This window comes from Hesperophylax consimilis, chromosome 16 (assembly GCF_061612785.1).
Source record: "Hesperophylax consimilis isolate HC1 chromosome 16, BYU_Hcon_1.0, whole genome shotgun sequence".
Classification (NCBI taxonomy): Eukaryota; Metazoa; Arthropoda; class Insecta; order Trichoptera; family Limnephilidae; genus Hesperophylax; species Hesperophylax consimilis.
In genome coordinates this window covers 12,325,247-12,337,560 of record NC_142851.1, presented here as the reverse complement: position 1 = coordinate 12,337,560, position 12,314 = coordinate 12,325,247, and the positions used below count along the sequence as shown (strand labels likewise).

Here is a 12,314-nt window from a genome sequence, read left to right as displayed (position 1 = left end):
TATTTTTATTTAACGAGCATAATGGGTTCACACGTGTTTATTGATATTTTTGTATTAATTACACAAAAAATTCAGTTTTATGGTTGAAAGTTGGATTCTAGGCTATGGTGTAACTATTTTCGTTTTTCATTATTGTCAAACTATCTACTTTTATTCCAGCGAACAATATATTTTCTTACTGCGACTTCTTTCCTAATTATTTTAACTTTCAGTATCGCCATTACGTGACTAAAGTGAAGGTGGTGGAGGGAGGATGGGAGGTGGGCTACAGAGACCTGAGGGCAGATAAGGAGTACGAGGAGAAGTTTGACTATGTTTACGTCTGCAATGGTCACTACAACCACATTTTCATCCCGGAGTACAAAGGACAAGATATATTCAAAGGTGCAATATACCCTTCATTATCCACTTCCATTTCTTTGAATTTTATTTATTAATCTTTGGGAGATAAACAGTCGAATTTTATAATTTTTACCATTATATTTAAAAAAGTATTTTCATTGTTATTTACTCTCGAAAAAATATTACGATAATGAAGATATTTTTATGTTGACGAATACATTTTCTATTTCGATTTAAAATGTGCCATTTTTGATTTGCGCAAAAACGATATGCTCATTTTTATTTTTGAATATGGCGGCATTGACACCACTCCGGGCAACGTTGGTGCCAGTACTGGCCGTCTTATCATCAGCCAGTGGCGTTTTCTACGTCGTAATCACGTTGTAGCCATTTGGAACCATTTCGGAATGTGCTGTTTCAGATAGTTTTTCAAATCAATAATCATGAATGACAATATTAAAGTTATATATTTTTAATACAATAATCATAATAGGAAAAACGAACTTTAAATCTTCCACACATCTTTAATGTTATTCATAGTTTGTGAAAATACCTCAATACAGATTTTTCATTGTGTTAAGAAATGGACGGAATTAAGTGAACAGAATTATATAAGGCAAAACATAAACAATAACTATTTGTACAGTGATGCCTTCGTACATAAAATGAATCAATTATATTTTGTATATTTATATCAATAAGAAAGTAGTCCAATACGTTATACACGGTGTCCGGAAACTCGTAGTACAAGCGGGAAACTGGAGAATCTACACCACATGGGGAACCCAAAAAAACATAAAGTTTTTTGATTTGAGCATTTTCAAAAAAAAAAAAAACCAAAAAAAAATATTTTTCGGCTATTTTAGGGTTAAAGTTTTTTCTGGTGTTTAGGGTTGAATAACAGATGTTTTAACCCTGCAGAGCAGAAATATTTTATGATTACACCTGGTTAAATGAAGGGTGATTTCAAAATAATGCTTCAAATCCGAGTTTCTTCATTTGTTTTACTTTCAAATAGTTTTAATTAGTTGGGTACTTTGATCTTCAGTAATAATTTATAAGAATTTGATTAAAAAAAAAAAAAAAATCAACTTCAAACTCGATTTACTCGATAACGAAAGCTCAAATAAAAAAAAAATATACTACAAAATCGACTCCAAATGTGATGTAGATTCACCAGTTTCCCGCTTGTACTACGAGTTTCCGGACACCCTGTATATGTTATATTCATTGCCAGGAAAGAGAGACTAACTAACGCATAACGGTCGCTTTCACCAATTAACTGAGCGGGTTTTAAAATTGCAAAAATTAGCCATTTTCAGAAGGACATTTTTTTTTAATTTAAAAAAAAATATCGTCGTAAAATTTTAACCTTGCTTTATGAATGAAAATTAGTTGAATGTCGAGAAGCGATTTTTCAATTTATAGAAATGTTTTTTTGCTAGATTTAGCTCGTCGTCCCACGGGTCGGTAAGCACTCGACATAAACGAATGCTGCAAGACCCTGCCATGACCCTGCGCAGAGAATTCGTTCGCTGTAATAAGGTAACGATCTGCAACGCAGTTCATTGCGGAACTTTCTGCGCTGGGTCTTGCAGCGTTCGATTTATGTCGATTGCTTACCGACCCGTGGGACGACGGGCTTAGTATTAAGGGTATTATAAAGGATAACACACTTTTCTGCACAGCTAGGCAATTTAAATTGTTATAAATTTCACCTTATTATATTTGTAATTATCATTCTTCCAAAAACAAAAGAAAAACTTTTGAAGGTAGGTAAAAATTACTATCTCTGGAAAACTTAATTTTGTATGAAAAAAGAACAATTGAATTTTGAATAAGTTATTTATCTTTTTACTTGTATCGTCATGTAAAAACCACCTCCCGTAGTTCCTGTAATTTAACCCGGGACACCTTTATAGTGTTTGTTTGGCGAATAAAAATTAACGGCAATATCCCGAAAACTATTTATTTACTGCTCAATGGACCAAAATATGGACATAAAATATTATTTTCACTGATGCATGTTTGTTTTTCCCCACTTCCAACAGAGGCTTTGTTTTTCAAAAGATTTGATTTTTTTTATAAAATCCTAATAATTATAATAAGTGGGGTGTTTTTGTATGACGTTGTTTCGATGGTCTGTCAAAATAACCTTATCGTGCCTCGTGTCATTAAATTTGTTTTTGTGTTATTTTGGTCTTGCGAGATTCCAATTCTAATAATTAGATTATTATTTACCATAAAAAATAATCCGATGACTAAAGAGCTGAACAATATAATGAAATTGTTTTTCTATAATTTATTATTTTTAACCTGTTGTTCGTAAAATATTTTATTGTTTTTCCGGAAAATCGAAAGCTTATATAAAATACTGATGTTTCGAGTTAATTGATCAATTATCTCCACCCCTCGGAAACCATTCGATTATGATGCAGTTGATACAATTGTTCAGTCTCCCCCTCGGTTTTATCTTCTATTCCCTCCACACCGGAATTAAAAGGTAGTAATTTATTGTCTCCTTTCCCCCTGGCATTGGCAAAAAAAAAGATTGAGATGCTTCAAAACATTTTATTTCAATTATTTTAACGGTTTTTATCGGCCTGTCGATCTCTGACAATCTGAGAATTCACAAAAAACTTCTATGTCATCTCTTACGAATGCGTGTTCAAGTAAAACCACCTCTTAGTTTTGGTTCAAGGCATTCTCGGTTAACATCCTAGGTATTGTAATGTCAAAAACGTGCTATTAATTATGGGTAATATAATAAGTATATCAAAAACCAGAATCTGACCTTCAAGCTTTACTGGGCAGCGTGCGTAAATTCGTTAAGTGGCGTCTTCTACAATCGGTAAATAATGCTAATGTTAAGTACGTACTAAACATAAGCAGGAAACTAAAAAAGAAATATGTACGTAGATCGCAATACGCGAAACGATGGATGATATAACCTATTAAATGTAGGTACTGAATGAGAATAAATCCTAATCATATTAAATGCCTCGTGTCTTTGCGAAGATCTTTTTTTGCGTCTTTTCTGTACACTGTTCTTAAAAAAAAGTGTTCCAAACAGATAAGAAAGTCCTCAATATTTTACGAATTCGGGTGAAACGTAGAATAAATAAAAACCGTCGGAAACATTTAAGATTACCACTCCATGCACCCAAACATTGGGCTTCCGGTTAGAGATGTTCGCAATAACCGTAGATAATCGATTTGAGTCAATTAACAGTAGACGATATTTATTATTATATTAATGGCACAACGAATTATCTTGCTTTACATTGCACGACTCGGGGTGATATGATGAGAAAAGTGATCCAATAGAGACTGTTCAGAAGAAAACAGGTCACAAAAAACCCAGGCAGACATAAAATCAGAAGGCTGAAGACTTCACTGAAAGTGGACAAGTAAAATTCTCAAAAGGTCTGACGTTCTACCTGGGTGGATACAGCAGTGGTGGATAAGGATGGTCATGAATGGGATAACACAAGAGGATAGAAGATCAGCCAGAAAACCCGGGTCTCCAAAATCGAAATCGGCTCGACGATTGTCGACCTTCACGAAATATATATTTATAAAATTAGAAATAATAGATACATTAGCTTGGCCTTTCCCACGCCTAAAATTACCATGGAGTCTTCCCATTTTGCTTAATTTTTATGTTCTCAAGCATTGTTTTGCTAATAACGCGATTTTTGGTGTGGAAACAAACTTGTCATTGTGTATTTTACAAGAAGTACAATGCCTAATAAATGGGTCCATTTTGAACATTATGAATGATTAGAATATTAACTACTTCCTATCCGTCTTCAAATTATAATTATTCATAAAAGTATACCAGATTGTACTATCTAGATTGTGATATTTGTTTCTGGGCATAAATTTATCAATGGCTGATGGAGTGACAGATTTAATTATGAAAGATTACACAACTTACATAGCATTTAATTGATTGGCAAAGAAGATAGACACTTCTGAAAGATCCCAGATCAAAATGCGCATCTCCAAAACACCCTGGGCAGATAAGGTGACTGATTTAGAAGTATCTTATCAAAGTGGTCATTGTATAAGATAAACAAATTAGAAAACTGTGAATCTTGAAAATCCGGAGAATAGTAATTGTTTATTACCACTTGTTTTCGAAATTGACGTAACTTCAACATAGCTCTTCTCGGCTGGGAGAATATTGCCATGATGATAGACAATACTTTACAAACAAAAACAGGACTGTAGAGGACTAGAGGGGATAGATCAATCGATTTAAATACGAAACAATAATAAAATAACTTTACTTACTTATAAGCTCAGATGATAGCTGATGAAGAGGAGAAAAAGAGAAATGGGAAAAGTTGAGAAGAAGAGGTGACACGACAAGAAGAAGTATTTTATAATAACTTTTTGATCTCTTTTCCAGGTAGTCAAATTCACAGTCACAACTACCGCATACCAGATGTATACAAGGGAAAGAGGGTCCTGGTGATAGGCGCTGGTCCTTCAGCCCAGGATATTTCAATTGACGTGGCCAGGGAGTCCAAGACCATGTTTTTGAGCCACCACAGTCCGAAACTGCCATCGCCCTACCCGCCCCACTTCCAACAGAGGCCTGACGTCAGAGAGCTGACTGCTAATTCTGTTGTGTTTGTGGATGGGACTACCGAGGAGATTGATGATATACTCTACTGCACAGGTAATAATTATTAATTCTTAATAATACTTTGAAAATTAATTGTTTCTATGTAGGGATTGCAATCATTGCATGAGTAACAGCATACGAATGGTCACCGCCGATTTATTTGAGCGACTGTCAATCTTAACCTTCCCGTTACCATGTTCGAAATCTTATGTGCATAATGGGATCTCGCTTTGCGTGATGATAAAACCTTCATAATTCCCAACACCTGCTTTGTCGAATCGAAGATTACCATACACAGGATCGTATCTGTCAGATATGTCATATCTAGTATATTTCGACAGATCTGTCGGAATAGGCCACTAATATTCTCTCTAACGATTCCTGGTTTCCAGTAATTTACACAGCTTTTTCTACGGGAGAGTTCTATGCAAACGCAATAATTATCATCTTTCGATTTCATTTCCATATCCAGCAACGGATGTTTCAAATATCCTCCGTACTGTCAAAAATTTTATAAAGTTAATTTAAAAAAAAGATTTTTCGTCTTTTCTTTAAACTCTTATTATTTTAAGGTTCAGAGTAGGTACAGCTTAATATTACGCGTGTTCTCTACGCACCGTTTACTATAATTAATGCTAAAATCTTATCTTAATTATAATATTTAAGGAGTTTTATAAAAAGATATATTAGTCGGCTTAAAATCTGCAGAAAAAATTGTCTAAAATATATTTACTTAGTGATATAAACCAAGTTTACGCAATCAAAGATAAAATTACTTTAGGCAGTATGTTTGGCATATCTCAGCTTCAGTAAAGATGACAGCAGTTCTGAGAAATGGAATTATGTAAAATAACTCTCGGTGTGTGCTCATAATCAAATTCTACAAAATTAAAAAAAAATATTTATTTTTTTATTTTTTTTATTTTTTTTATTATTTTAATATAGATCATAGTTACATTAATACATACATTTTTTTGCAAAATATAATATTTAGGTACATAATTGGTCATGTATAGGTATTTGAACTTTTTACTGTTGTACCGCAAAATAAAGTAGATTGTCGATCAAGTGGGAGTATAGAATATCTAATATCCACCTTCTTTTAGCTACTTACTAACCTTCCTCTTCACGTTTCCTTCCCAAATTCAGCCTCACAACATAGTCTTGGGTGGATCATGAACTACCCGATTATTTTAACCCGATCACGAACCGCTGATCTCGAAAAAAGATTCGATCATATGATCGGTGAGCTGTGAGATCAATCAGCGCCCGTGATATATTTTTTTTACGTTATTTAACAATTTTTCTTGTTTTATGTTTCAGGATATGGTTATTACTTCCCTTTTCTGGATGAAAACTGCAATCTCTACGTTGAGCGAACCCATATTAGATATATTTATAGGCACATCGTTAATATTGAACATCCAACTATGTTCTTCATAGGAATCCCCCAACTCTGTTGTGCGGTACCACTCATGGACATGCAGGTAAAATATTAACCACAAAAATTAATTAATCGAAGCAAAATTCAGGTCTATTCAAAATTACAAAACTATGTTTTACCGTGATTCAAATGGGATGGTAATATACAATGTAAGAGAGTGGTCTAGAACCACAAGGTACTAAATCAGTGGCACATTTGTTTCCATTGAAATTTGTACGGAAATCACTTCTACTTTTCTTCTATGATTCAAACCAAAAATCCATTTCGTAGATTCACGTTATTATAGTTATAAATGAATTGGGTATAATTTACATGCTGATTTATTGAAGTTTTAAAGAATTCTATAAATTTATAATATTTAGGTAAATTCCCGCTTTATACGCGTACATTATTGAAATTAATTAATTAATCACTACAATAAACAACTATTTGCATCGGGGGAGATGCTAAAAGATGTAAAATTAAATAAAAATTCAATTTTTTTCAATAGTTATATAAAATTTCACTCATTTTGACAGTTTTGATCACCATGTTTTTTTTTCTTGATAGTACGATCTGACGTTTGTTAATATGTTAAATTTGAAGGTTAGAAAATTCGCATAAATTATTTAAGTAACCCAAACTAATAAACTAATTTATTTTGTATTTCCATCTCCACCCACGTAAATATTTAGTTGTTTCTTGTAGTAATTAAGTTGAAACTAAGTGTTATTTCATTAATGAAGCGTAATTCTAGAATTTAAACACGAAACCACGGTGGCGACGTTCTCAAGAAAGTGCTGTGTCCCCAAAATAACCTTTGACTGTAACCTTTTTTGTAAATTCCCCGATCTTAACAAAGGTAAAGCAATCTTTAGAAGACAGACGTCATTCTTGTTCTACCGGTATTTCAGTTTAAGATGCTCTTTTTTTACATTAGCTTTACCGGGAGGCATTGAGGGAAAAAACTTCTTTCAGGGCCAATGTCATCTTTGGAGATGCTGTGGGGAATTTTTTAGAGGAAGGAAGGAGGGAAAGTTCTGAGAGGAAAAAAGGTATGAGGGGTGGGTAGGAATCTGGGGTTCATTGTGTCCAGGAGTGACAGATGTATGAATCTATTCTTCCCACTGCGCTGCAAGGCGATGGATCGAAAGAAAGTGCTGCTGGATAGATCCTCAACCAGTATCTGCAGATCCGACCCGTAACGCAGTAGATGGGCAAACGCATCTGCTGCCAAGACCTATAAAAAACCACACCCCATGAACCCAGGCATCCCTGTTAAGTCACCAAACGTAGCGAACCTCTTGGGTGACCTATGGCAGGGGTGTTGATTATCCAATAAATGGTTTCCGGGGCGGCGGTACCCAAACCCGCCTCCCAAAGTGATGCGAACTAGCGTCATTGATCCCTTAGCTAGCACGCCAATCTCTCGCCAAAAATATGTACACTTTTGCGAACGTTTCACTTGTAAAGGGGATGATTTGCAATTAGTTTAATATAAATTATTTACTTCTAGGCCCGTTACACTGTGGAAATCATCAAAGGGAGCTTCAAGTTACCCTCCAAAGACGATATGATGACCCACTGGAGGATGACATACGAGCAAAGGAAGAAACTCAGACGTAAGAAGTTCGACACTCACAATCTAGGAGGACTGGAGGTAAATATATTAAGATTACGATGAGGTGAACATTGCTCACGAAGCATGTCGGTTGTTTCTAAACAATAAAAGTGGTTAAAACTAAGTGATTACATTAAGTTATAATTAAATATTATGGCATTAAACGTCGGATTCCTGACTATGGGTGTTCTTTACCTAACCAACCAGCATTATAATACCAGCATTTTATTTTATTTTTTACAAATGTCGATTTTGTAGTTTAAAATAATTTTAAAAGTTTTCATTTTTCAAAGCCCGTAATAACGATTGAATCCGGCGTATCATACGTATCTCGTTTTTATTGGTTAACATTAAAGTCTGTCATAACCCGCCGACCAATCACAGGGCGTTTAAGTCTCTTATGGTTTTAAACGTTTTTAATCGTCTTGTTTATGTAGTTAAACTTATACAGGGTGTCCAGTGTTAAAGTGCGCTAACTTCGGGATGTGATTCTACACGATAGTATAAGTAAAAAAGTTTAACACCTTTTTTCGAAATTCTAACGTTTTAAGGTGGTTTTTAGGTAAGAAAATTGAGGTTTTTGTATGAGATAATAAATATTCTTCTGTGAAAAAATATTTTTTATATGGGAAAATACATATATTTCGAATTTCTAATAAACATTAGAATTTCGAAATAAGTTATTTATCTTATTTACTTCCACCATCGTGTAGAATCACATCCCGGAGTTAGCGCACTTTACCCCCGTAAACGTATATTCAGAATCAGCGAATGTTGATGTAATATGTGAATATATGTTTTTTTTCAGCAATTATATTTTTCACTCAAGTGCCATATTATACAATCATGTTTTTCGGAAAGTTACATACCGGAGCGTCCGGGTCTAGAACCCGGAACCTTTCCGATATCCAGGCGACTGCTCTAACCTTTGATATCATCATTCTTGGGTGTTTTTTGTAAGGTCGAATGTAGATACAAAAAGTAGCCGACTGTTCTGATCTAGTCACCATACATCGTAATATAATCAAATGCAATAATTATTCAAGTATCGACTCGATTTTGATTGGAGATCTTCTACAACGACGATATTGATTGTATGTACTCTCAGTATCGCCCTGGTAAAATAACAACATTCAAAATTTAAAAATTATAGAACGTGGTGTAAAAATGGAAATACGGAGAAAACTTACTGATATAAAATATTTTTGATTTATTAAAAATCTGGTCAAATTATTCGTTTTCTTGTTAAAAACGAGACTGTGGGCCTATAACGAATGAATTAAATTTTTTCAACACAAACTATCATTAAAGCACGAATATGTTTTGAGGAAGTCGTATCACGTGTTCTTAAAATTAATAATATTTTCGCATCTTGTCCATTATATTTATTCGGACAAGGCCACCCGCGTGAACACGTTATCATATTATTCATAATATTTTATTAGGAAATGGTCATGCAGTCACATTTTTGACAGTATTTTGATTTTAATAAGTTGTACTCATTTTTCTACGTGTGTATGGTCAAAATAGTAAAAAAAATTGACTTGTTACCGCATTTAGGTACGATTAAAATAGATTTAAACCGGATTAAGTTATTAATTTTTGTATTTCTTTTCAGGCTTTTTACTACAATGATATAGCGGCAGAATCAGGGGTGACACCGGTTCCCAAAGTGTTTTGCGACATCAGAGAAGACTCCATGCATAATAAGGTTAACCTCTACACGTATAGAAACTGGAACTACACCGTCATCGATGACAAAACATTCGTCAAGACATATGTTGGAGAAAATAATTACGAATTGACGAAAGCCGGATAAATATTATTAGCAATAAAACCAGGGTGTGCGTCTGCTGTGATACCCTTCACTGGATGCACGCCACTGTGGAGATTAATTAGCTGTCAAATTATTATGTTATAGTGTTATTATTGTACGTGCTCATTATAATTTTTTATGTTAGCTCTTACCCGAGAAAATTGCAATAGATGTGGCCCTACCGCTGAGAGCTCCTTTGTAATTCAATGTTACTTACGTAATTTTATGTTACCTGTGTGTAATGTCGTGTTTAAAACGTGTGATGTAATGTTATATACGTGTAATGTATTGTTACTCACCTACGTGTAAAGTAAAGACTCATACATGTAAGGTAAATTTGTATGCTTGTAATGTAATGCTATGTAATGTAATGTAAATGTGATACACATATAATGTAATGTCACATACGTGTAATTTAATGTTACATACGTGTAATGTAATGTTACATACATATCATGTGTTACGTAGGTTTAGAGCAGTTAAATGTTATTTACCCTATTTATTGTTATCAAGTTTAATTTGTAGAACTCCATTTTAATTTTTGGTGAAACAGCTGTCACGCGTAATAATAATTACACAGCAGAACTTGTTTAGTAATATACTATTTTTTGTAGATTTGATAATAATACTATTGAATATATAAAGGAAAAACAAAAAAATAATGATTTACCCTATTTATGGGGAAGAGGAAATGGTTATATCGGAGCAATCAGCAGTTTTCCTTAAGTTAATAACTATAGGGTTACCAACAACTTTAAAATAAATAATGTACACAATACAAGTGGTTTTTTTTCAATTTTTGCATGTGTGTTTTTACTATTTTTAAACGTATTCTGAGATTTGCCTTGCTTATTCGTTTAGATAAATTACTGGAATGATTTATCTAATAATGCTTTATGTGGTATCTATGTAAGATCTAAGTAACGGAAAAGTTTTAATGTTATTATTCTTTATATTATGGCCTTAATTCCACGTAGTAATTAACAATCTATCGATATAATTAATTAAGCATTTGAAATGTATCTACCTATTTATAACGGAGTCTGAAAATAAATATTTCGAGAATATAAAGTTTATCAATTTGATTATTATTTTACTCCTGAAAAATATCTTATTGCATTAAAAATATGGCAAAGTAAACATGTAGATGAGGAAATCATAATAATTATGAAGCAACACCAACACAACCTATAGTCAACAAACATGAAAACGAGGAAGTCAACAAACATAAAGATGAAGAAATCAACCAACATGAAGATGGTTAAGAATGAAAGTACAGCGAATGGTGTAGAAACGAGATCCCTGAGGCGTAGGTATCTGTGGTAAAACCCGTAAACTGTGCGTTAGAATTAAAAGTTATAAAAGTTAGATTAGACTGAAGGAATTCCAGATTTCGATTATGTGGAATCACTGTGAAATAATTACCTACATTATCATTACATAAATGATTCAATCAATTTTTATCTCACTTCAATTCATTAGTAGCTACGGATGTTTAATTTTTTATTATATAAGGTTGTTCATACTGCCAACTTCCGAGTCCAGTCAATTTAAGAGTCCCTATTCGTTAATGTCACAAATTCAATGTTTGAAACATATTATAAAAGTCAAAATTTAATTTCTGATAATTTCAGAATATTATTATTATTTTTTATTTTATCTTTATTTATTTATTTATTTATTTATTAGATACAAATAATTACATACATATTAAGGAAGCTTTGGCTGTCCAACTAGGAAATTTTCCCGTTTTAGGACAGCCAAATTGCCTGGTTTAGTTAACATTTGTACACGCTGCTGTTATGAATTATATTTCCATACTTTACATTAATAGTTACGCTAGTAATATAGTCTATATACATATATATTTATCAAAGTAATCAAAATAAAAACTTTTTCAGACAGATTTGTACACCCGAATATTAGTTTTTTTTATGAAAACACCTGATAAATTTTATCCAAGTACATGTAATAATATGCAATTAAGGAACACTGTATCAGGGTACATGATAACGTATTGGATTAATTCAATTTATAGTTACAATATAAGAAAAATATTAGGTGGGTTTCTTAATTTGATCGCTGTTACTGTGCTGTGTATTTTTATTTTTTTATTTTTTTTTATTAACAAATTTTTTTGATACATATACAATTCAGGTACATACATAGTAATATAGAATGAAAGAGTAACAAAAAAATCCCACAAAGGCGAAGCCTGAGCGTGGGTATTATAGTGTAAGGATAAAACAGTGGTGTTTAAAATATATATTTTTTTAAACTTGTTAAATGTATCTATAGAGATCAATGTGATTGGTTTTTTTTTTAGAGAAGTTTTTATTTTTTCTTCTTTTTTTTTAAATTTACAAACATATACACACACACACAGACACACGCACACACAGACACACGCACACTCACCCACGCACACACACACACACACACCCACACACACACATAAGACATAGATGCATGTATA

General features: G+C 32.9%; 1 protein-coding gene across 4 annotated transcripts in view; it reads left to right on the top strand.

The window, feature by feature from the left end:
• LOC149416717 (senecionine N-oxygenase-like) overlaps window positions 1-10,874 on the top strand; it is a 59,484-nt gene extending 48,610 nt beyond the window's left edge. For all 4 annotated transcript variants that reach the window (XM_089640905.1, XM_089640906.1, XM_089640904.1 and 1 more), the window contains exons 4-8: window positions 213-384; window positions 4,760-5,032; window positions 6,302-6,465; window positions 7,918-8,061; window positions 9,641-10,874. In XM_089640905.1, coding sequence (XP_089497031.1) covers window positions 213-384; window positions 4,760-5,032; window positions 6,302-6,465; window positions 7,918-8,061; window positions 9,641-9,841 — 954 coding nt within the window. In that variant the 3' untranslated portion in view covers window positions 9,842-10,874. The remainder of the gene's footprint in view (window positions 1-212; window positions 385-4,759; window positions 5,033-6,301; window positions 6,466-7,917; window positions 8,062-9,640) is intronic.
• Window positions 10,875-12,314: the final 1,440 nt, after the last annotated feature.